The 26,594-nt window shown below is 38.4% G+C and overlaps 1 protein-coding gene across 8 annotated transcripts in view; it reads left to right on the forward strand.

Annotated features, from left to right (window-relative positions):
- Positions 1-3,914: 3,914 nt before the first annotated feature.
- Positions 3,915-26,594, forward strand: part of LUC7L2 (LUC7 like 2, pre-mRNA splicing factor) — a 66,136-nt gene continuing 43,456 nt past the window's right edge. The window contains exons 1-4 of one of the 8 annotated variants that reach the window (XM_024555029.3): positions 4,044-4,378; positions 7,301-7,384; positions 17,750-17,820; positions 19,663-19,757. In XM_024555029.3, coding sequence (XP_024410797.1) covers positions 7,347-7,384; positions 17,750-17,820; positions 19,663-19,757 — 204 coding nt within the window. In that variant the 5' untranslated portion in view covers positions 4,044-4,378; positions 7,301-7,346. The other 7 variants (XM_024555033.3, XM_024555030.3, XM_053927430.1 and 4 more) reach the window with 7 other exon arrangements.

Below are 26,594 nucleotides of genomic sequence, written 5' to 3' on the forward strand. Positions count from 1 at the left end.
GGCCCTGGCTGGTGTGGTTCTGTGGATTGAGCACCAGCCTGTGAACCAAGAGGTTGCCGGTTTGATCTCTAGTCAGGGCACATGCCTGGGTTGTGGGTCACGTCCCCAGTTGGCAGCGAGAGGCAACTGATCCATGTTATCTCTCCCATGTTGATATTTTTCTCCCAGTCTTTCTTTCTCCCTTCCCCTCTCCTTAAAAGTAAATAAATAAAACCTGAAAAAAATATATTATGGGTTTGAACTCGTATAGGCCTAGGTTTTAATCCCACCTTGTAATTCACCAGCCGTGTAACCTTGGGCAGGTTAGTTGACGTGAGCGTGTTCCCTCTTCCGTACAACGGAAACGCCAACAAGGCGGTTGTAATAACTGAGAATGATGTTTACATAAAACATTTGCACAGTACATCATAAATGCCTGACACAAAGGAAATCTTATTTTCGTCTTTTTACCATACTCTCATTCTTTTATCATGACTCCTCCTCTAAGCCCTATTGCCACCAGTCTCCTTGGAGTATAGACCAGTTATTTCTTATGGTTAAAAAATCTGCTTACGCCATATTTGTCCTTCTGAGGTCAGTCTGTACCTTTTATCAAGAATTAGCTGAACTCAGTGTTAGAAAGAGACAGAAATGTTTCTGGTGCATTGTTTCTGGTATTAGTAATAATCTTTCTATGCTAGGAAGGTCCCAGAATTAGGGAATCCTGCCCTTTTGGCACTGTGTTAACTCACTACTCTACTTTTTTATATGGCACCTGCTTTATCACATTCTTTGACTTTGCTGTCTCCAACCTTTTCTCCTTTACTTTCAGCTGCTTCCCTCACTGAATTCTATTAGAATTTGGCATATATTTAGCATAACTCAAGACTCTTCCAAGCACAATAAATAAAAATAAACCCAGCCCTAACCAGTGGCTTGGTTAGGCGTCTTTCCACAAAGTGAAAGGTTGCTGGTTGGATTACTGGTGGGGGCACAAGCCTGGGCTGCGGATTCAGTCCCCAGCTGGGGCACATTCAAGAGGCTACTGATCGATGTTTTTCTCTTACATGGAAGGTTCCCTCTCTCCCTCCCTATAGAAATAAATAGTCTTTAAAAAAATAAGAATAAAAGAATCCGCACCCAGATGGATCACAGTAAACTGCAGAAAACCAAAGGCAAAAAGAACAAAATTGGAAAGCAGTCAAAATCTTCAAAGGAATGACAGACTGAGAACTGACTTCTTAAGGGCAATGGAAGGTAGGAGGCAGCAGGAAAGATACAATCCACGTGCCAAAAGAAAGTAACTTCCAGTTGAGTATTCTATATCCAATAAAAATATTCATCTGGAATTAAGAAAGGCAAAATAAAGATCTTTTCAGATCAAACAAAAATGTAAGAGGCCTTGGTCAGGTAGCTCAGTTGGTTAGAGCATCGTCCCAATATTTTAACTTTGGACAGAAGGGAATGGATCCCAGATGGAAAAGGCAGAGATTCCAGAAGGAATGAAGAGCAAAGAAAGTGGTAAATAAACATTGATTATATGAAACTTGGTTTTTATAAAATTCAAAGAGCTAAAACACCTAATGAGCATATAACAAGAGCATCGAACCTGCCAAAGTTGCAGGTTCAATCCCTGGTCAGGGCACGCAAAAGAATCAACCAATGAATGCATAAATAAGTGGAACAACAGATGGATGTTTCTCTCTCTCTGTCTCTTCCTCTTTCTCTCAAATCAATAAATAAAAATAAAATGGGGGAGAGTTCCTCACTAACAGGCAAGCACAAAAGCAAACAAGCAGGGTAGGCAAACTTCTATAAAGAGCCAGATAGTAAATATTTTAGTCTTGCAGGCCATATGGTATGGTATCTGTCACAACCACTCTGCTGTTGTAGCGCAAAAGAAACCACAGCCAATAGCAAATGACTGAGCCTGGCAGTATTCCAATGAAACTATTCACAAAAATAGGTAGTAGGCTAGATTTGGCCTGTGGACTGCAGATTGCTGACTCCTGTCCTAAAGTTTAAACTTTGGACAGAAGGGAATGGATCCCAGATGGAAAGGCAGAGATTCCAGAAGGAATGAAGAGCAAAGAAAGTGGTAAATAAATATTATTTATATGAAATTGGTTTTAAAAAAAATCAGAGAACTAAAACACATAATGAGCATATGACAAGAAGTTAAATGGAGTTGGTTTCCTAGGTTCCCTCTGTTATTTCTTGGGGGGACCAGTCAAGGTATTGATGAAATTAGACTTTGATACATTAAAGATGCCCATTATAACTTCTAGGCTAACCATTAAAAGAATAAAAATGGAATAAAACTTCCAAACTACCAGAAGGGTAAACAATGGAATGATTAAAAGGCAAGCAAGAGAGAAATATTAAACATAAAACATTTGACACAAAAAGATAAAATAAAAACTTTAAACCCAAACATATGATGAATGACGTGAATATAAAAGATTAAATATTTCAATTAAGACAGTGAATATCAGACTATTTAAAAAAACCCTAAATGCTGTTTATAAGAGATGTAAGCAACCAGAAAGGTAAAAGACAAGGTTAAGACTAAAATCCCTTCACTAACATAACTTTTCAACACTTTAATGTTTTTTCCCTCTTATGGATATTATGTACATATATAGTAGTATATCCCTTTGGGACACATTAGTTTGAACATTTTTCTTTTATTGTACATAATTTTTAAAGGATGACATTCCTAGTATTTGGAGTTTGAATTTTAAGTTAACTGAAAAACTGAATGTAAAGGTATCTTGTCAAGTTACCAAAGGCAATGTGATTCCAAAATTTTTCTTGGCCCAATATGCATTTAAAAGGATCCAGGGTCAATGATTGCTATTTCATGTTAATTTTGTGCTGATCTTGCTAACAAAGTCTGTTCCAAAGGGATGTATATAAAATTTTAATGAAACAAAAAATTTTACCATTATTTCCTTTCAACGTATCTATAAGTACCTATGTCTCATCTTGAGGAATTAATAGTTTATACAAAGTTAAAGCACTAGGGCATGGCTTTGGGCTAGGCTGTTCGTCCATTTAGGTCTCACCACAGTGCTAGAAGGTTTCTATTTACATTAAACATGAGATTAAGAAATAAATTGCTTAAGGTCCCACCATGGGTTTTGAATCCAGGGCGACAGCAAGCTATGAATACAGGCTTTTTTCCGTTGCTGCTGATTCAATGAAAAGAAAGGCCTTATCCTTCAGATTTCTTAAGCAGGAAAAAATTCTCTGCAAGATCACCACCTCTCCTTTCTTAGAATACTGCTTAACCTCCGCAGTTCCTAATTTAGACCAACAGCTTCCTGCTGTTCTTACAAGTAATAATGATATTGATCCGAAAATGGGTTATATCTCCTGTTTCCTAGTGTATCAATTCCAGGTGTTATTTCCTGAATTTGATTTATCCCCACTCGGGGAGCTTAAGGTCTCTATGTAGATGAAGGAAAACGAACCAGATAGATGTCGGATCTCCACCGCTCCTTTTGTAAAGGGTCGGGCAGCAGTAAGAAAAAGGTGGTGTCTGCACAATTCATGGTGGGCCACTGAAAACGAGTCAACTGGTCGGAAAGTATTGGTTAGGAATACGCCCATACCTATTATGACTGCTGACAGTCGAAACGACTCGCAAGGTCTCTACTCAATTTAGACTCCGGCTAACCCTCTGGTACCTTTACTTATTTGGGCCTGGTTCACCAGCCCAGGGTGCCGCGCAGCCCTAACCGACTTGTTAGCCTGGAGCATGAGGTTTGGCGCCTAAGGCGGATGCGGCTCTAGGGTTCGTGGAAGCACCCAAGTCTCGCGATATCTGGAGGACGGGGCAGGGAACTCGCGTGCACGCGCACGAGAGCCGTTAGGGTGGAACCCTTCCTGGGCGGGGCGGACCGAGCGGGCGGAGCATGTACAGTTGGACGGCAGTTGGTGGAGCCCCCGCAGAAAACGACTAAGCGCGAGCAGCGTGCGCGCTCACGTCGCAGCGACGGCGGTGGCGAGCGGCGTCAGAGTGTGAAGGGGGGGGTTGACGGCTGCTGGCGGGTGGCTAATATCGTTTCTGTCCCAGGAATCGGACAGAGATTGAAGGAGCAAGGGTCGTTTTCGGGGGCTTCTGCCTTCCGGGTACGCGTCGTCGTCAGGAGCGCAGCCCGGACTCTTCTGTAAACCCTCCGGCTCCTTTTCCGCACGCCTTCAGGCGGCGGCGGCGGCGGCGGCAACCGAGACAGCGTCTCACCTTCCCCCAGCCCTTCCCCTTCTGCCCCACTGCCCGAAAGGGCCTGGTCTGCGCCCCACCCCCGCCTGTCCACCCGCTACGCCGCAGCCATGTCGGCGCAGGCCCAGATGCGCGCGATGTTGGACCAGTTGATGGGCACCTCCCGGGACGGTAAGTCTCTGCCGGTGCCCTGGGGGTGGGGGAGGGGATGGAGAAGGGGCTCCGCGGGCGCACCTGGGCTTGCGTGTGTGACTGAGTAAGGGGCTCCCAGATTGGTAACACGAGGTCCCGGCTCCGGTCCCATCCAATCAGGGCTGGGCAGGCGGGCTGGGGGGGCGGTGTCCGAGCGGATTGGCGGGAACTGCTGCCAATGGTGTTAGACGGGGCCTGGAAGCCGAAAGGAGAGTTTGAGCATTCAGTGTTGAGTTGGCTGAGAAGGGGGAAGCCCACGTCTCTCTTGCATAGTCGGCCCGTTTTGTGGTCTAATTAGGTACCTGCGGACTGCTACAGCCTCCGCCCCCCTGATCTGATCCCTAACCCAGAGCTTTGGGGTCATCCCTCGACGCCGCCCTCCAGAGCATCCAGAGAGAACTGCCCCCACCCCATTCCCTTTACCTGGGTCCGGAGGAAACCTTTTACTATTAACGTAGTCCCAGAAATGCTCACTCGACCCCCACAGAAACAACTATTCTTCAGAAAAAGTCTGACCCAAACCATGGTTTCTTGAGTGGGTGTGTTTTTCCCCATTTTGTGGGGGGAAAATGTTATGTCCTGTTTTTTCCGAGACCTCCATTTTGTTAGACAATTTAATAGAGGCTTTGTTCAGTAAATATTGACAAATCTTGCATGTGCCCCAAATAGAGCCATTTTGAAAATGTGGTGCCCAGTGAAGTAGAATTGAGGGAAACGATTCTTTTAGGCACTTAGATTAGAATTTGTATAGAAAAGCACTAATTGCTGGGTATCTTTCTGTTATAAAGAGAATTTTTAAATAAAAGATGAAATGTTGTTGCTTTTTTGTTGGTGGTAATTAGTAATGTACTCTTTGAAATTCAGCTCAAGTCCATGCTACTTTGGAGGAAAGGTCTAGTTCAATACTTACTTAAAACCAAAATAAAACACATGTTTATTTTTGTATGTTGCTTGTATAGGCTTGAATAGTTTCTTACCCATTGGAAAATCGCTTTTTTCTTAACAAGTTATTTAAATTGCTTGACATAAGAGAAAAGACACAGCCTTAAAATTTTAAGTTGCTCTTATATTTTCTTGAATGCTTTGCAGCAAAATATGTGAGTAGATTTTTAAAAATTTATTCAATTATTTTTTTTGGCAATGCATATTTAGAATGGCTTTTCGGTGTTCACAGTTCAGTTTTAATAAAAACCAATATTGGGAACTTTTCCTTGTAGAACTCATAGGCAAATAGGTGTAGATGGCAAGTCTACTTGTGGTTGTGTAGAAAGGAGGGGAAGATTGGAAAGGAAATGAATTTTATTTGTGTAGTAAATCCTTGAAAGGTAACAGTTTAAAATGCCAGTAGAGAAACTTACAGTTACTATTTTTCACTTTCAGATAAGAATGGTCATTATATATCTGCAGCATGTCTTAACACTGCTCCTTTTTCATTATGAAGACACAGTTGTGAAGGGGCTCAGTCTAGGATTTTAGCTGATAGAATAACTAATCTTTGTAATAAAATTTGTGTGTTTAAATCCTAGATAGATACCATTTTTGGTACCTTCTGTGTGGATTCAATTTCCTAATTTTACAGGGAGGGTAGTTTGATCAAAGTACACTACGATCACCTGAAAAATTTCTGAACTAGGTAACTAATGTAGTATTGCAAAGCTAAACCAAATATATAGATACATATTCCTGTGTATGTAGTCAGCAGAAACATGGGTTTCTTAAAATCCATTCTGTTTTGTATACAAATAAATTCATTTTTTGTGTGTTACTGGATTATTTATTTATTTATTTATTTTGCCTCCAGACTAAGAGGATTTACCAGTGAATTCATGTTTAAGAGTTGACAATATTATTTAGTTGAAATGACTGGATTTTCACTGCTGTGTTGGGCTAGAAGAAACATACTACTTTCAAGGAAAAGAATTGAATGTTTTTTTAGATACATAACTTCTTTTATGTGTACAAGATAATAATCAGAACATTCTTTTCCTTCTTACGGGATACCAGATAGTTAAATGAGTTTACATATTTCATTTTAAGATTGAGGACCTTCACATAATTAGGATTGTTCTTTATTAGCATACAGTCAACCTTAAGTTACTCAGGGATAGGGGAACATGGATACTTCCTCAGTAACACCATGTAATTTGAAACCATATAATGGGAAGCTTTGTATTGGACACAGGAACAGCTTACAGGGACTGCTATTGGTTGTGTTTAGCACTAAGGTGGAATTGGGGATTCGAGAGGTGAGAGGGAGATGGAAAAGGTAGGTAGGAGGTATTTAAGGCAGCTTTGTCCAGTTTTTAAAAAAAAAATTAATTCTGGGAGACTGACTATAAAGCAACCTCTGTCTTCTGGTGGTGGGCTCAAGGTGGGAATAACCCCTCAACCCTTAGTGTCCTGTCTTTGAGGGGATCTAAAGTGGCATAGGAGGCCCAGGGCAGTGGGAAAACCTGGCACCTCCTGCTCCCCAAAATCAGTTTTTAATTAGTTACCATTTAAACTCCTTGGAGATTTAAGTCTGTTAAATGTACCTTATTTTGAATTACTTAAATCAATTAACCATTTAGATAATTTAAACTGCTGAAATTATCAGGAATAGGAATTCTAGTGGCAGGCACATGGAGAGGTAACTTTTTTTTTATTGAGATTATTGCAGTTGTCCCCATTCTCCCCCTACCCCTTTGCCCCCTCTTGGAGAGGTAATTTTTTTTTCACTGGGCACTTCCAGAAAGGACAGGCCTGGGTGAGTGGTGACAGTGGGGGGGCTTTGGACAATCAGAGGGCAGCATGATGGCGCTGGGAGGCTGGGCAGGGGGATGACGATGAGGTGGGAGAGGAATGTATAAGGGAGGTGGGAGGGCCAAAGACAAACTTTGCCTTCTTTGCAATTTTGCCTAGGGCCCTGGTGGTGGCAACCGCCTGTGTGCCACTGAAAATCGTGCCGATGCCTGGCATACTGCATAAATGGAAGCAGGGTACCGCGTGAGTTGAAACATTGGTCACACTATATAAAGTTTGTATATGTGAATCAGTGTAACTCATACCCATGTAACTGGGGGTCTGACTGTATTTGGATTTTTCTGATAAGGCGTCATGGGCTAAGGAAAAGAACACTGGGCTGAGACTCAGGAGACCTGGTTTCTAGCCCCAGCTGTACCTCTAATTGTAACCTTGGGTAAGTCACTTAACCTTTTTTGCCTCAAGTTAAATCTGTAATTTGTTAAATGGGAAAAACCAAACAAGTTACTATGTTATACTCCAAAAATCTTGGAAAAATAGTATTTAAAATTTTTAGAAGGGAGGAACCATAGTAGATATAAATCAGTATTGTTTTATCTGAAGTGTAAGATATGTTAAATTTTATAAATATCTTTGTTATAGTTGTTAGAATTAAAAGGAGAGGGATAATTTGTTCTCCCCGAAGTATTCCATTTGAAAGCGGGGAGCAGGAAGGCAGCCCAGGAAAACTCAAGCAGCAGTTGGGACTGGCCTGCGTGACACTGGGAGGACCCAGCGCCTTCACACAGGCCGTGGCCATTTGTGCTGAGTTGGGTTCGTTGTGAGACTGTCCCTTTGCTAAAGCCCTTTTGCCAACAAATAGCAATTTGTTGGTTATGATTAAGTATCTGGTGTTGATCCCAGATAGGCCTAGCAGGATGCAGGGGTAGGAATTAAACAAAATTGAGGGTGTGAATTTAGATTACATTCTTTGTTTAGAAACTAGGGAAGTTACAGAAGGTAGTTTTGAGGATTCTATACTTATTAGTTTCTATAACCTTTGAATGGTTCAGAGACCATCTCTGAAAGGTTAAAATAACCCAGGAATGAAAATTGGCCCTCAAAAATAACCAGTAGACTAATAAAATGTAGCATGTAGAATAGAATTTGATAGCATCATTAGTTGTCCGTTATGGTTAGGGAGTGTTTGGGGTAAGATAAAACTTACAGATAATTTTAGCTATTTTTGATAGTCATCTTCCTAAACATGCTGCTATACTTCCTCAGTTAATAATAGAATACCTTAATTAGAATTTAATATTTTTTGTTGATTGGTTATATTGTTCAGTAGTTGTAGTTTATGGGATGTAAATTTAAAAGAATACTCATCCTGGGAGCTAACCAGGACAATACAGTTCAGAAAATCATTTACTTGTCTCTAATGTAAGTCAGCAATACATAACTGTTGAACCTGTAGGACAGTATGACATCGATGCCTTTCTGCAAAATGAATTATTTAATCAAAGATTGAAGTATCTTCAGTGGTTTTTCTTCATAAAGTTATCTTTACTGTAATCTGTGTTCCTTGACTTGTCATCAACATTGACAGCATTTTCTTTTAATTTTTTTCATTAACATAACGAACCATATTTATTTCTTGGTCAGTTGTAAGCCATTCTGTTATTCCACTTGAATTGTTCATTTTAAGTGAAGGAGGCATAGCCTTTAATATATAAGCACACTTTTTTTTTTTTTTTTAAATAATGGGTATTTCTTTAACAGTGTGAGGAATTTTAGCAAACATAAGGTTGAATGGTAGTTAAGGTTAAACAGTTTCAGTAAATATTTGAATTAATTGGAGGTCCAGGCATATCAAAATACTGAAAGCTTTGTTGACACCCACATATTTTATCCATTAAAAAAACTATTAACTCATTTTGCCTTTTGAACTCTGGATGATATTTCTATTACAGAACAGCCCAGCAAACAATAATAGTACCTCCTCATATAACCCTCCATTGTTGTTGGATTCTTTACAGTTGTTGAGTTCCCCTCAAAAAAGCCTTATACTTTTGAGACATTCTTTTACTTCAGTTAAAAATTAAAACTAGGAAAAAATCATTTTGTTTATCACTGCATAATCTCTATAAGCAGCAGGTAGATGCTTTGGTTTGGTTTGGGTAAAATGTCGAAGAAGTATGGATGGTGGTGAACTGCATGTGCAAGATGGCTAACTGGAGTTCAGGGGCAAGTATCATGGATCAGGGTTGAGTCAGACAGTGTTCAGTACCAGATGTTTCGTACAAGCATTAGAGCTTGAAGTGGCTAAGGGTTCACGCATTCAATCAGTGGGGTTGCAGAGATAGGCAGATGCTCCTCAAGAATGGAATTCCAGAAAGGTGCTTGATGTGGACTGAATCCTAAAAGCCCAGGGCTGTTATATACTAACTGCTGTTAGTATAGAAGAATCATAAGCAATTCTACTACCCAACTTAGTCTACTAAGAAACTGTGGACTGAGAAGATGAAATACATTGGGATAATTTGCTGGAGAAAGAATAAGGGATTGAGGGAGAGGGTAAGTGGATTTGTTCCCTGCAGAAAAGTCATTCTGTTCTCTTTTGGTTTAAAGTCTCAGACACCAGCAACAGTAGGGTAGAAGTTGGAAGACAAGGCCAAAATGGATAAGCTCATCAAGTTTGTAAGGTTACTGAGGCTGTAGAGAAAAGTAGTTTGTAAAAACTCTGAAATTGGCTCCAGCTTTAGTGTTTTTATTTTAACTGAGTAACTTACAACTTTGAAAAGTCAAAGCCATCAGAATGGAACATGTAGCTCAGTCAACTGAATGTTATATTTTGCTGTTTAACATGGGCTAGAGAAGAGGGTCTATATATTTGTTTCCAAAAAAACCCCCACTCTCTAGATAGTATTGATCCATACATTTTAATTTAGTTGTGAACCATCTGCAACGATGTTTGACTTACGTGATTCGACATGAAAAGAATTTAAGCAGCTGCCCTTGCTGAATCTTTTATCATGACTCCTGAATACATGGTAAATTGTTTGTTTGTTTTTTGTTTTTTGTTTGTAATCTTCTTGAGACCCCAGGTCTTTACAGACCAGTTTTCTCTTTCAGAGTTAAATTTTCCAAAGCTTTGCCTTTCCATAACAGGTTGGATATCTATACTATATCTAGCTGTTCAGCTGCTTCTGTATTCTGTCCAATTATTAGTTTGTACTTGAGGGTATGTTTTAGATCAGAGCTGGCACTACAGCCCACCTGCTTTTTGTAGATAAAATTTTATTGGAATACAGCAATGCCTATTTGTGTACATAGTGTCTACGGCTGCTTTGCCTCGCAGCAGCAGAGTTGAGAAGTAGCAACAGACATAGTGACTGGCAAGCTTAAAATTTCTGTTACCTGGCTCTTTAAGAAAAAACTTTGTTGATTATTGTTCTAATCAGTGGTTATCAAGGTGTGATCATCAGACCAGCAACTTTAGCATCACCCAGGAACTTGTTAAAAACATACATTCTTGTACTTGCCCTAGGCCTACAGAAATTCTGGGGGTGGGGCCAGCAGTCTGTTTAAGAAACCTTTCACATGACTGATAAACATTAAAAGTTTGAGCCCTAGCTGGTGTGACTCAGTGGATTGAGTGCCTGCCTGTGAACCAAAAGGTTACTGATTCAATTCCCAGTCAGAGCTCACGCCTGGGTTGCAGGCCAGGTCCCCAGTTGGGGGTGTGCAAGAAGCTCCCGATCAATGTTTCTCTCACACACTGATGTTTCTCTTCCTCTCTTTCTTCTTCCCTTCCCCTCTCTCTAAAAGTAAATTTAAAAAAATCTTTTAGAAAGTTTGAGAAACCTTGTTCTAGAATATTTCTCAAACGTTTACATAATAGCTTTACTATTTTTTAACCCGGTTTTTCTGCCTCACTTTCTAAAAAACTTAAGATAGTTTTAAAGTTTAAGTCCTCAGAAAAATAAATACAATGAAAACTATGTGTTGTTTGTAAGAGATAACCAGACTCTGTTGTCACTTACCCTGTGCTAAAAATTAGAACTTGTTTGCTGTATTAAACGCATACTGAGTGCCAATGGAAGCTTTCTTTCCTTGATTTATTCATAATAAATAATCACTGCTAAGTGACTGAGTGGTGTTTAAAACGTCATGTTGGTGAAATCAAGTAACACCTGAGATCATCCTTTGGACAAACCTCATACTTGAAAAATACCGTCTGGTCATTCATGTGAAAGGAAAGTTTCTTGAACTGTGTATACCAAAGCCCCTAAGTAAAAGTTACTGGCCAGCAGTACACATCGGTGTGTGACAGGGAGAAGTTGAGGAGTCCCCAGGGGTCCATCTAGACTTCTCCAGAGAAATTTGCTCCTCAACTGATTTCTCACCTTTCCATTAGTCTTTTGGTGTGGCGGTCAGCAGTTCTGGAGGGTTTCACCAACCTCACATAGTAAGACTGTGAAAAGGTGCCTGGCTATGGGAAAAGATGCTTATTAAAAATAACTTCTGGACTAGAGACTGGGGTAGGGGGAGTGGTTGTGATTTTACATTACGGAATACATGCTTACTAGGAGAACAACAGCTGGTCCACCTCAGATTCTAGGAAACATGTATTTTGAGAGTTTCCTGTGTTAGAGTTTACTTTGCCTCTTAGTATTAGAGGGAATACTTCCCCAGACATGGTCTTCTGTATATTTATTGGCTAACGTGCTTTAGGGTATTGTAATTGCTCATAGGAATAGAATCTTACTTTTGGGAACATTCCCAGTTTGCTGAGTTGCTTTAGTTATTTCTTCCTTTTCTTTCCTGAGAGATTATGGACATACTTGTTTCTGTTGTCTTTCAACTCCACAATAAAGTAGTGACATAGGTCTCTAATCCTAGAGGGACTGAAAGTCTAGTGGGGAGTGAAGAATTTACTCATGAAGTGATGAATTCTGTGATACTGATGGTAGGTGTCCAATTTTGAAAAAAAAAGTGTTTAAAAAAATACAAAGACAATCAGATACCTATGAAAATGAACAAATGTTATTTCGTGTATTTTCCCCTACACAGTGTAGGGGACTGTGTAGGAGAACATAAGGGACCATTTGTAATACTTAATTTGAGGAACATATTTGGTGTATATTCAACACATTGCTTCTGCTATGTTGTTTCAGCAGTTGTAAGGCTCAGTCTCCTTCATGGTAATCTCCGTTTTTCATTTTAACTTCCTTTATCATTGAGTTGTCTGTCTTTTGATATTTTCATTTCTTTTCCCTTTTTATTTCTTTTCATCATTGGTTTTAGATTAGGGGAGGCTCTGCTTAGCCTTTATAGCTATCATCAACCAATGAGAAGTTGTCTTTTCAACAGATAAATCAGCCAATCGCTTTTTTTTTTGGTTCTTTTCAGCTATTTCTTCATAGCCAGAGATAGCTTTTACTACTTCTAATTTTGTGTAGAGAAAAGTTCTTCCTGATAGAAGGCACCAAGTCCCCAGAGTAGGAGTGTTGCTAAATCAGAATTGCAGCTCTGCAAGTAAGTATCAAAATATAAATTTGTCAGGCTGCAGCTTTGGTTTTTTAAATCCTCACCTGAGGGCATTTTTTTTTTTCATTGCTCTTTGAGAGAATGGAAGGGAGAGAGAAACAATGATGTGAGAGAGAAACATCGATTGGTTGCCTCCTATATGCGCCCAGACTGGGGATCCGACCACAACCCAGGTATGTGCCTTGACTGGAAATCGAACCCGCAACCTTTAGGTTATGGGACAACGCTCCAACCATCTGAGCCACACTGGCCAGGGCAGGCTGCAGCTTTTTAATGACTCACTTTATGGCATATGTCCATAAAACACATTCTGTATAATCCACTTCTGGAACTTAACTTTTAGGAAACTATTTATTCATGCTTTTCTAATATATTTCTTAAATCTCAGAGGAGAAATATGTAGATAGATTTCCTAAAGCATGCACCCTCCCAGCAACGTGGTGGCATGAGCCCCTGCCAGTGGCCAAGACTCTGCCTGTATAATGAGAAAAGGTGTGGTTGTGTCAAGTAATGGAACAGAGTCTTTGGAACATAGCTCCTTCAGTGTCCTCATGCTTCCATTGCCGTTCTGCAGGCTCTGAAAGACCCTACAAGCTCTTTTTCCTCCTACCAAGGCTGTTTCCCAGTCTCATTCCTTATAATTTTGTTTGGATTTTCATAGGCAAGTAGGCTGGTAGATTTAAAGAGTTATTTTTAGCATTATTAATCCCTGGTCATATTTCTAGAACTTGTTCTGGAAATTTCTTCTTCAGTGGGCATTGCATTTTTAAAATGTTGGGCTTGTCATAGGGATTGTGGTGGGGGTGTTATTTGTATTGCTTATAATTTTAGACCTGTAGGACCACATGAAAGTATTAAGAGGGATAGCCTTTCTGAACTGTATAGTTCCCTTATTTTTGCATTTTCTGGAGAAAGGAAAGCTGCTACTACTACTCAGTATACTTATAAGTTTTGTTAAGAAGAAGTGACTTGCTGTTACATTTGGAAAGGAAAATGCCATAACGGGTTTTTCCCAATGCCATCTTTGGCTGAGTACTCTTTTTCTTTCCTTTCCTTATGTAATAAATATATTCCTGAAAAGTTTGACATGTATTGAGTTATATTAAATGTTTCCAAAGCATTTATAATCTTTTTAAGTGAAGAGATGGTAGTGAGTCCTTTTATAAATGAATTGTTATGCTTTGAATTGTATAAACATGTAGTAAATTAAACTGAACATGGGCTGGTTTTTTTTTAAAGTTAGTTACAAATGGCTTCTTATAGGTGACTTTTAGGCTGAATTCTAAAGGAACAGCAAAGGTAGGTGGGCTAAGTCAGTAGAGTTAGTGAGAAAATTGGAGGAGGGTGTAAAATAATGAGTTGGTTCTTCAGTGTAATAGTCACTGTGCAGCAGTAGTTACTGGCTTTTACCTTGGTTCCGCATGGAGACATAAGGGTTTACTGGTACCCTGCCCTTTACTAGACTAGAAATTGGTCATGGGTCTTTACATAGTTCCTACCTTACCATGTGGACTCAGTAGCTTATATTGTAAGAAATGGTAATAAGAAGGTAGAACATTTCTCTGCATTTGAGGACTCAAGGGCACAGGGCAATGAGAAGCTCGAAGCTTTCGGTTATATACCTCTCTTTCTAGCTCTGGCTTTCCTTTCGCTGAAGGGGTATGGATTTTATTTTAGAGGGAATGTACTTGTCCTATCTCAAGCCAGCGGTGATATGTGGCCCCTTAACTAGTACACCTGAGGAGAGAGCTTTGGTTGTCACGTTGGAGACTATGTCAGGGCTGTCCTCCATTTATGAACTAGGGGTTGCTTCTATTTGCTTTGTGTGCTGTTGGGTTTTCTCTCTGTTTTCCCTAAGCTAATCTCTAAGCTAATCCTGTTAAAAAAAATACTAATTAGTTGTTTTTATAAATTGTTTGCCATTAATGCCTGATAATATGCAGTAAAATAAGGGTTCTGCATACCGTTATGTATGTCAAATAATACAAACTTTAAGGTTCTTTTGAAATTATAATACTAAACTCAGTTCACTTTTGCTTAGCCTTCACAGTTGTTGATCACATAGCATGGTCATCCACTCACAGCTTAAAAAAATACAGGGAGCATCGGAGAGAATGGGTAAAGTAAAATTTTGATGTTTTTAAAATAGCACCTAAATCTGTGAAAGTTGATTTGAATGATTGTTTGTATGGGAGGGAGAAGGCGGGTGGCACTGGAGGGGTGGGGGTGGATATGGGGAAAATAGCATGCACCATGTGAAATGATGACAGATAGCATCTAGGCTAAGGTTTTAAGTGTCAGTACTACAATTTAAGTGTAAGTCAGTTTCAGAAAAGGCAGGGCCATAAAATGGCAGTGCTGGGATTTACAGTGGTGCTTGTTTTTCCCTCCCGATAGATTGAAGGGGATTTGCAGGATAGCAGTATTTGAGTACTGTTTGGACAGGAGCCTGCTTTTTAGAGTGTTCATGTTCCCTGAGTGGAACTGCCTCAGTACCACCTTAGGCTCTGTTACATTGCTGAGAGACCTTGAGAGGAAAAATATGTATTCCAGTTTTTACTGTACACCTGTGACTCAGGTGTTCCCAAACACAGGTTATATAATTCATGAAACTTAGGAAGGGGTTGAACAAAAGGATAAGAGGTTAAGAGAGTTGTTACTCTAAAGTGAGTTGCTTTAAATGAAGAACACTTTGCCTGCTACAGTTCTAAATCAAGTTTCTAATTCTAAAAACTTAGCATTATAGTTATGGTATATACAAAGTCTAGTGAATTATTGTGGAGGTTACAGGGCAGAGAGACATCCACGTGTTTATGGGTAGGACATTTTATTGTTGTTAATGCAAATAACTTGGCCTAATCTCTGCCCGTTATTTTAAAACTTTTTTTTAAAGTTTCATTGTTTAAAAAATTTTTTAATTGATTTTTAGAGAGAGAAAGGAAGAGGGAGAGAGAGAAAAAGAAAGAAAGAAATTGACATCAATTTGTTGTTCCACTTATTTATGCATTCATGGTTGATTCTTGTATGTGCCCTGACCAGGGATTGAACCCGCAACCTTGATGTATCAGGACAGTGCTCTAACCAGCTGAGCTACCTGGCCATGGCTATTTTTTAACTTTTTTTTCTTTTTCTTTCTTTTTTTTTTTTTCACTTAGTTTACACACTAAAAATCTGCATGAAAGGAAAAACCACTTAAGAAATCAGGTTTTACCCCCTAAGTGTTCTTGCTCCAACTTTGCTATTCCAGTACATGAAACCATTTGCCAAAGCCAAATAGGATTTACTTACTATTCCCCAAATCTTTCTGCCTCTCTAAGCTTTGTCAAAGATATTACTCCAGTTTGGAATACTCTTTTCTTTTTGTTGCTATGGTCTCAGTCCTATCTTTCCTTCAAATTTTGGTTTCTCCTTGAAGCCTTTTCTGACTTCTCCAGTCCTTGGTGGGCATTATAGTCTTAGAATTCCGAAGTACTACTATTGGAAACATCCATTTGGCACTTGGATCATGCTACATTGTATTATTACTTCCTACTTCACCTGAATGTCCTATTTCTCTAGCAAAGTCTTGGGCTCCTTGAGGATGGAGATGTCTTCTCTGCCTCTTTGTAACCCATCATCTACCACCAAGGATGTGTTCACCAATAGGCTTGATTCTATGATTTTGGTCCCACATCAGTGTAACAATGCAATTATTTTTTCTTAACTTAGGTTATTTTTATATGAACATATGCCCAGAAAACCCAAAGATAAAAAATACATTGAATGAATAAAACAATTCCTTCTATTATAAGATTTGGTTCTTATTTGTTCCCTGTTGATTGTAGTCCCTCCCTTCCTACCACACTTTTTCTTTTTTTCTTTTTTCTTTAATGGGCACTGTTTTACCTAGTTTAGAAAAACATGGTTTGGACCAGATATGTTCGTGGAAACCAAGATTACCGATATTTTTATTTAAAATTTTTTTTGGTGGTTTAGCTAAATTTTACTTAATGGCATAAGCCCAAATTTATTAAATACTACATAGACATGGTAATAAAGCCAAATTATTTTAAAATGTTAGTCTCTTAAGTAAAACTTAAAAAATACCAATAAACAGATACTTAGTTGCTAGTTCCTCTCAAAGTATTTCTGTATCTCAAATTATTTTATTATTTCACTGTTTTAACAGTTTCTATAATGTAAGGCTGATTTTTGATAGCTGTGTTTATTGTTTACTACAGTTATCAAATGTATATAGAACAACCACTTACCTGCAGTGAGAAGGCATTTTAAATACTCTTCGACATTTATAGAAACTGATTTCTTTTAAAGCTCATCAGGGGTGTTTGCTAAATTTATATTTGGAATTGTTCATATTTAGCTGACAGCTGTGTCTTCAGGGCACATATGTCTTAATACTAGATTTAATGTGATTTTTGAAGCAAAAACAGCCATACTACTTAATGAAATGTTTGGTAAAACTTCTGTAATTCTTGATTTTATTCTAAGGCCTGGCTTATAATGGTGAGCCATTAGTTTGCCAGAGCACTGAAACGATCCTTCTGCTGTGTTGCTGAAAAGCTTAGATACTTCTAGTAGGGAGTATGGAAGGTATTTTTTCCCCTCTACTTAAAAAATTCATTTCCTCTTTAAATTTCTTAGCATAATTTGGGTACAGATTTTAAATAAAATATTTCTTTCTTATAAGCCAGGAAGCAAACAGCCTGTAGTACAGTATTGCCATTCTTGCGTCAGCTTATCATCAAATCATTCTGACATGAGCTTACCTCACCGAAGTCGGAAGGAAATAATATGTTTTAAAAAAATCATTTTTTAAAATCCCAATTGGCCCAAGGAACACCACTTTCCAGAGCTCCAGCCTTGAACTTTTACCTATGGTTGGTTGTATTCTTCTTTAGGATTACACACTTACTAAGTCAATGTTTAAAAAAATGAAACACCCTGATTTTGTTCACTTTTGTTTTCATATACAAGAATCTTTACATCAACATGTACTTTTACATGCTGTATTGAAATTGCTGGCAGAGTCTGTTCTATACAAACTGAACAATCTGGCCCCTTGTTTTATTTGTAAAGGTTCAATGTATCTATGCCTGCCTACTTCAATCTGCAAGGGAGTGTCAGAAAGGCCCCGCATTCGCCGAGCCGTGAGTTATTGCTAACTTTTCAGATGTGTTAATGAATGTGGAACAAAAGCAGTTGTGTTTAAAGAAAAAAGGATCATCAAAGTAACCTTTATTAGAGTAGCAGGCGTTAACACCTAAATGAATTATTCCAAATTATGGTGTCAAATATAACCTACTTTAAACTAGAAAATAGCCGCTAGAAAACCAATTGTTGAACTGCTCTGAAGCTACCATTTTAGCTATAAATTACTGTTTTTTTTTTTTATTTTTTTAAGGTTATTTATTTATTTATTTTTAGAGAGAGGGGAAGGGAAGGAGAAAGAGAAATATCAACCTGTGGTTGCTTCTTGCATGCCCCCTACTGTGGACCTGACCTGCAACCCAGGCATGTGCCCTGACTGGGAATCAAACCGGCGACCCTTTGGTTCGCAGCCCGCACTCAATCCACTGAGCTACACCAGCCAGGAAATTACTGTTCTTAAAAATATATATTTCCTGGTTACAAATCAGAATGTTCTTTTAAGTTTTTTAAACCGAGTTAAAACAATTTGAACAAAATCTTACCCCACCTAAAAATAATAGTATTTAGTTGACTTTGAGTTAAACTCTTCAAAATAAGACCATGTAAAGGGGGTAAAGTTTTAACCTTTTTTTGTAATTCACATGTGAAAAACCAAAATCAATTCAAGTAATTGAATCACTTCCTAGAGGAAAGTTTTTGGTGCTCCAGGCATCATGTGAAGGACAGCAGTATTAACAGTCTATTTTGGTACCAGTAGTTCTCGCGTCAGTGATTCACCAGTAGGTTTTCATTCAGTGATGGTATCAATTTAAGGCTAAAATAAAACACCTCCATTTTTTAGGGCTTTCACTCTATGTAACATTGTTAAGAGGTTTTTTATCCCCCTTAAGAGATTCTAAGCAAAAAAAAAATTACTATCACCTGTATTTTATTATTAGATTTTTTTTTCTTGGAATCTGTAAATTTTTTAGTAGATAGGTATTATTAGCAGGTTGGATGCTCCTATTGCTTAGGAGTTGTGTTGTGTTATGTGAAGACAGAATGAATTTAAATGTATCCAGTTAGGCCATATATATATATCACAGGCTACATAAAACTTGGAGATGTGGGACCTTTGGAGGCATTACAGTTAACTTTTCATTTAGGCAATGTGCCTTTGTTTGACTGGTGTGTAAGTCCTTCTTCCAGGTTTGTACGCTCTTAAACACGTTTATTCTACCCTCTCTAACTCCTCCCAGCAGCAAAAGGGAGACACTTCAGCTGGAACAAAATAGTGGAAGAAATGTCGTCTGGGGTTCAGTGGGGATTCGCAGTGTGTATGCAATGTTTGCAAGATTACTTTTTATGTTTTTTAATTAAAATAAATAAATAAATAAATAAATAAATAAATAAATAAATAAATAAATAAATAAATAAATGCTTAGTGTCAAGTAGGGAGCAAGTACCAGTAGAGCTCTCCTACTGGGTGTGCAGCTAGCTGCTTAACCTCTCCAGGCCACAGTTTTCCTCATCTGCAGTGTGAAGGAGTTGGACTCAGTAACCACTAAGGTCCATTCCTGCTCTAAGTCTTATGCTTTTCTGAATTACTTTGTTTAACAGAATGAATGCATTGCTTTCCCACTTTGACTATTTGAATTACATGTGCAGTACACCTACTGCAACTGCATGTTATCTAAAATAGTGTTTCTGTAAGATACACATAAAGAACTAATCCCTCTTGAGCTGATTTATAAATGTGTGTGTGTAGCCACACATTAAAAGTTAGTGATAGGAGGGCTTTCAGAAAATAAACATTTTTCCATTGTCTAACCTTGAATGTTACTAATTTTCCTATATTACAGGAGATACTACTCGTCAACGAATCAAATTCAGTGATGACAGAGTATGCAAGAGTCACCTTCTCAACTGTTGCCCCCATGATGTCCTCTCTGGGACTGTACGTATTTATTAAATCTATTATTTGATTATTGGCATGCTCTAAAAATGGACTACTTGGTAAAGTCTTAATTCCCTGTCAAATGATTATGCAATGATTTTTTTGAATACTGCTGTTAGAGGAGGGATTTGCATCCCTTATTATTTAGGTTGGTGATTTCAATGTGCAATAATGGGATTCCTCATAAAATTAATTGCTGTCCTTTGCTTTATAATTTTTTTCCATTCCTCAGCAATTTTTAAAAAAGCATTTCTTACTTGGAATATAGACAGTTATTAAATAGCAGTTGTACTTTTAGCTCAGAAATAATACAAATAACATAAATAATAGTTTTCTTTACTGTTGAGCAGAGCAGACTTTTATACAAAACACCAAATCATTGTGGGGAAAATATATTAGTAAATACTTACTAATTCACACAGCTCAATTTGCAAGTAGTGCTGTCACTTAAAATTCATTTATATTACTGACTCCTTATGTAAAACTCAATTTAGATTCTATGTCTAATGATGTTGGGTAATCTTAGAGTGTTATCATTTTACTTTGGAAGATAATCCACATGATGATGGACCTATTTAAGTGGAACAAAGGATTCAGTTCCCTTTGGTTTGGATTTGTTTGAAATGATTACATACTGCAAGAGGTTCCCTTAACTGTCTGTAGCTGATGGTGGAGGAGGACTAGTAGGGGCTAAACATTTCTGACTTTGATTTCTGACTTTGATTTTCAGAGGTAATGAGTTCCCTTATTTAGAGATGTCTAAGTGAGTGGTTTCTTCTTCTTTTTTAATATATTTTATTGATTTTGCTATTACATTTGTCCCATTTCCCCTCTTCATTCCACTCCATCCTGTACACCCCCTCCCTCCCACGTTCCCCCCCTATAGTTCATGTCCATGGGTCATACATATAAGTTCTTTGGCTTCTATATTTCCTATACTATTCTTACCCTCCCCCTGTCTATTTTCTACCTACAATTTATGCTACTTATTCTCTGTACCTTTCCCCCCCTCTCCCCTTCCCACTCCCCTGTTGATAACCCTCCATGTGATCTCCATTTCTGTGGTTGTGTTCCTGTTCTAGTTGTTTGCTTAGTTTGCTTTTTTTTTGTTTTAGGTGTGGTTGTTAATAACTGTGAGTTTGCTGTCATTTGTACTATTCCTATTTTTGATCTTCTTTTTCTTAGATAAATCCCTTTACCATTTCATATAATAAGGGCTTGGTGATGATGAACTCCTTTAACTTGACCTTATCTGAGAAGCACTTTATCTGCCCTTCCATTCTAAATGATAGCTTTGCTGGATAGAGCAATCTTGGATGTAGGTCCTTGCCTTTCATGACTTGGAATACTTCTTGCCAGCCCCTTCTTGCCTGTAAGGTCTCTTTGGAGAAATCAGCTGACAGTCTTATGGGAACTCCTTTGTAGGTAACTGTGTTCTTTTCTCTTGCTGCTTCTAAGATTCTCTCCTTCTGTTTCATCTTGGCTAATGGAATTATGATGTGCCTTGGTGTGTGCTTCCTTGGGTCCAACTTCTTTTGGACTCTCTGAGCTTCCTGGACTTTCTGGAAGTCTATTTCCTTTGCCAGATTGGGGAAGTTCTCCTTCATTATTTGTTCAAATAAGTTTTCAACTTCTTGCTCTTCCTCTTCTCCTTCTGGTACCCCTATAATCTGGATGTTGGAATGTTTGAAGATGTCTTGGAGGTTCCTAAGCTTCTCCTCATTTTTTTGAATTCTTGTTTCTTCATTCTTTTCTGGTTGGATGTTTCTTTCTTCCTTTTGGTCCACCCCATTGATTTGAGTCCCAGTTTCCTTCCCATCACTATCGGTTCCCTGTACATTTTCCTTTGTTTCTCTTAGCATAGCCTTCACTTTTTCATCTAATTTGTGACCTAATTCAACCAATTCTGTGAGCTTCCTGATTAGCAGTGTTTTGAACTGTGCATCTGATAGGTTGGCTATCTCTTCGTTGTTTAGTTGTATTTTTTCTGGAGCTTTGATCTGTTCTTTCATTTGGGCCATTTTTTTTTGTCTTGGCACCTGTTACATAAAGGGGTGGAGCCTTAGGTGTTCACCAGGGTGGGGTAACACTGATTACTGCTCTGTGATGCTGTATGTGGGGAGGGACTGAGAGGGAGCAGTGTCATTTGCTCCACTCTCTGCCGGATTTCAGTCACTCCCTCTGCAACCCACAATCAAATCGGGCCCCTCTGGTGCTGATTCCCGAGTGGGTGGGTTTGTGTATGTTCTAGGCCCCCGTGGGTCTCTCCAACAAACACTCCTGTGAGGCTGGGAGTTTCTCCCACTGCTGCCTCAACCCCCAAAGGTGTTTTCAATCAGAGTTTTGAGGCTTTATTTCCCCGTGCTGGAGCCCTGGGTTGCGTGGTCTGTCACCCGGGCCACCAGCTGCTGCCTTGCCGGCCAGCTACAGCTTTGCCCACCCCGCTCCACAATCCGCCACCTCTCTGGGTCCACCAGCCGCTCCCTTGCCACGAGTCCTCTCCGCCCTGGCTGCCCATCTCCACCCCTTCTACTGGTCTGGATGAATGTTTTTTCTTTATCTCCTTGGTTGTCGGACTTCCATACAGTTCAATTTTCTGCAAGTTCTGGTTGTTTCTTGTTTTTAAATTGTTGTCCTTCTTTTGGTTGTGCGAGGAGGCACAGTATGTCTACCTACACCTCCATCTTGGCCAGACGTTGTCGTCGTGGTCTTCTCCTTCTTTTTTAATTTAATCTTCATTGTGTTTTTTTCCATTACCATTTAGTCCCCTTGGAGTGGTTTCTTCTTGATAGGAAGAGTTAAATCCTCAAACAGGTAGGTGTCAAGATATATAAAATAGAAAACACCCCTTTTTCCAGTAGGAAAGACTGTTGAAACTATATTATATTAAAAGGAAAAAAAGAGTCTATATTAAAATGCCCATATATATAAAATACTAAATTTTTTGGGAAATATTTTCCTTCTTTTTAGAGAGGGGGGAGAGACCTCAATTGGTTGCCTCTTTTAAAAAAAAAATATATATTTTATTTATTTATTTTTAGAGAGAGGGGAAGGTAAGGGAGAAAGAGAGGGAGAGAAACATCAGTGTGTGGTTGCCTCTCATGTGTGCCCCTTACTGGGAGCCCGGCCGGCAACCCAGGCATGTGCCCTCGCTGGGAATGAACCAGCGACCTTTTGGTTCTCAGGCCAGCACTCAGTCTACTGAGCTGCACCAGGCAGGGCAATTGGTTGCCTCTCTTATGTACCCCTACTAGGGATGGAACCTGCAACCTAGGCATGTACCCTGATCAGGAATTGAACCTGTGACCTTTCAGTTTATGGGATGACACTCTAACCAACTGAGCCCCACTGGCCAGGGCTCTATGTAATTTTTAAAGTGTCACACCACAAGGAAAGAAATCCAGTCTCTGAGCACTTGAATTGGTGCTATGAAAGATAATTAACCCTCCTCTCTACTCTGTAGTTTCCATAATGGAAGTATTTTTCTACTATATAACTGAAACCTGTAAAATCTATAATTATCTGTAATATACTGTGTTCTTCCTATTTTCTATTAAGTTTAACAGTTAAAGTCATTTTACTTACTGGCTAAATTATCACTTGAACTAAATTTTCAGAACAAAATTAACAGCATAATTTAGGTTTTTGTTTAAAAAAAACCAAAAACTTAAAACCAACCCTAGGAAGACTTGGGCATATTATATTAATCAGGTATGGCATTAATAAAAATGTGACATCACAGTTGTGCTTTACATTTTCATGGTGTGCATAATGTAGTAAGGCTCATGTATTTCTTAAAACAGTTCTGTAAGGTATACCTTCCATTATTAGCCTTAATGGTGGTGACTTAGGCAAAATCGTTCAGTTCTGATGATTTAAAGTAAAACTGGGACTAAGCCTAAATTTTCTGAGGTGTAGTATTGTTCAACATGTTTCCTGACTTATAGGGAATATTCTTCATCATGTTAAATACAAATGATGAGTGGTTGGTCTTGGAATTTCCTTGTAAAATTCTTGCTGTTAGATTTATAAGATTCACAGTTTTAAAATTTTAACATCTCTGAAATATGCATTTTACATTGTCAACAGAAAAATTCTATCTTAATTGACAACATTTTCCTCATGACAGAGGAATTTTATGGTGAGGTTTAAGATCGATACTGTGGATTACAGGAAAACCAGTGATTAAGGAGAACCCTTCTAAAGGCACTTGCCAGGGAAATTTTGGAAGAGAAATACGTTCCTTTTGTCAGTCTAATAGAGAAGAGGTTGTATAAGGATGCGGTTTAGAAGTTGTGAAGCTCTTTCAGAATTTAAACATTTTTATGACTGGCCATAAAGGACTTCGTGAAATTCCAGGGTTGTCATAGAGTAGTGTCCTTGAGAACTTAAAACCATCCATACATAGCGTGACTTTCTTACGACCCTTATTACTGAAGGGGGCTATTTATCTTATGTACAAATGGCTTGTATCTTTAGAGCTGTGCCTTCTTTAACATCCAGTCTCTGTAGAACAAATGCTTTTTTTGGGCACAGTTAGTATCTATTTATCTTGAAGATGTCAGTTTTATTTCTTTTAAATATTAAAGGATGAAAAGAACTGAAATATAACTGTTGGTTTTATAGTGTGTTTTCTTTATTGTATAACTACAGGTTGCCCTTTAGTTTTCATGACTTTGTTCCTTAGATCTGTCATTTCCAGCAGAATATGATTCGTCAATATTCTGTATTACTTACCAGAATACATAGAAATGTATTCTCTGGCTTTATTCATTATAAGTGGTTGAACATTTTATATCAAGCACTTGGAGGTGGAGAGTGTGATTTCTAAAAATGTACTCACTGACATTTAGTATGGAATATTTTTGGAATTAAGTTTGATGAAAATGCCCTTACAACATTTTACCTTTTATTAATCTGGTACTCTGTTATAACTAATTCTTTACCTAATAAATTATTCAGAGGAGGAAAAATGTAGAGCAAAGGATCAAAATAAGTGTATATAAATATGGATTATGATTTTTTTGGATTATGATTTTTATAAGAAGCATGAATATTTTTTGTAGCTTGGGAAGTTACTGTTTTTCAAAGGCTTGAGTTGTTTCCCTGTTTATCTAGAATATTCTCTTTAGTTCCACTTTCTTCCCCTTGTCACACTTGGTTTCTTCCTGTTCTATTCACCCCCTTTCAGATTTAGGCAAAACAAATATAACTCTTGTTTTGTTTTTTGAGAAAAACAGGAGCCCAGACAACTCTTGTTTTTGTTTTGCCTGAAGCAGAGTTGTCCTCTCCTCTCCTCTAACACGTCATTTCTGGCACATATCATCCCTGAGGAAAGATAGGTATAATAAAGTGCTTAAAAATCTTTCCAACTGGTTCCTAGTGATCTGGGGAAAAGATATGTAATAGTAGTAATTTATAGAAGGCTTTAAAGCAGAGAGAGAAACAAAATCTTGAAATTAAGATCTGCAGAGATGGAAATGTATACTCTCATAACGTGCCTGTCCGAAGTTAGAAATGGCCACCACTAATTTTATTGTAGCCATCATCGGAGTATAATTTGAGTGTTGACAGGTCAGCATGTCTTCTTGCTGACCTGTGAGGTCATCATCATTTCGTAGATGGGAAAATTTAAGGCTTAGAGAAATTGTGCTGGTCACATGTCTCATAGTTAAAGAGTCACGGTATTATGCTACTACATAGGAATCTCAGAGTAATTTAAATCTGAATACTTTTATAAATGTTTTTTGTTGTTAGTTTTTTTAGATAACACAGTTACCTAGTGTAGTGACTTTTAGATGTTTCTGGAATGTCTTGGAGGCATTGCATATATTAAGGACATGGGGTAGGCCAGTTTTTCTATCTTGACTAGAATTTTGCACATTTTAAACGTAGAAAATTTCCATGAAATTTTGTTTTAATAAAGAGATTCTGCTCAGAAATAGAATTTAAATTAAAGAACTGATACTGAAAATACTTAGGGACAGGGAGAAAGTAAAAATTTTTTTTGCCTTTTCAAAGTGATTGGATGAGATGTTATTGTCAAAAATTCTGACTGAGTTGATTTTATGATGCCCCAGTAGGTACTAGGTTTTATCCGAACTGCAATTTTTACTAATTGAAACTCCTTTATTGCTTCTCTAACTCTTTCTTTTAAGGCCTGGTCTAAAATCAGTTACTTGGGTGCATACAAACCTGAACTTTAAAACTGCTGAAGCCTCTTTGATAGTACATATGTAAAAGAGCCATGAAAGTATGGAGAAGCAGAATAAATGATAAGAAGTAAACCTGCACAAAATTTTCTCAACCAGCCACTAGAATGTAAGTTTCATTATAAGGGCAGGGACACTGTTTTGCTCCCCAGTGCTGTATCCCCAGCGTCTAGAACAGTGTCCCCTCTGTGTGTTGAATGAATAATTGATCTACCCAAAAGTGGAATGCTAAATAAAAACCTGTTTCAAAAACTAACGTTGGTTTAAAAAAATAATAATTGTTAGTGGGGAATGTGCTGCCTTTTAACAGGTAAGGAGCTGGAGAGTGCCTTGGTTTTATTGAGTTGCTTATCAATATATGACTGCAGTGGTTTCACATGCAGATATGAAAAAATTAGTCTGTAGATCAGGGATGTCAGACTCATTTTCACCAGGGGGCCTCATCAGCCTCACGCTTGCCTTCAAAGTGCCTGATATAGAGCTCCTTGCCCTTAATGAGGGAGTAGTTACATTTATACAGTCCCAAAATTACATTCGGCCCTTTGAAGACAACTGCAAGGCTGATGTGGCCCCCGGTGAAAATGAGTTTGACACCCCTGCTGTAGATGTTTTAAACTTTATCTCT

Source organism: Desmodus rotundus, chromosome 6, assembly GCF_022682495.2.
Source record: "Desmodus rotundus isolate HL8 chromosome 6, HLdesRot8A.1, whole genome shotgun sequence".
In the NCBI taxonomy this organism is placed as follows: domain Eukaryota; kingdom Metazoa; phylum Chordata; class Mammalia; order Chiroptera; family Phyllostomidae; genus Desmodus; species Desmodus rotundus.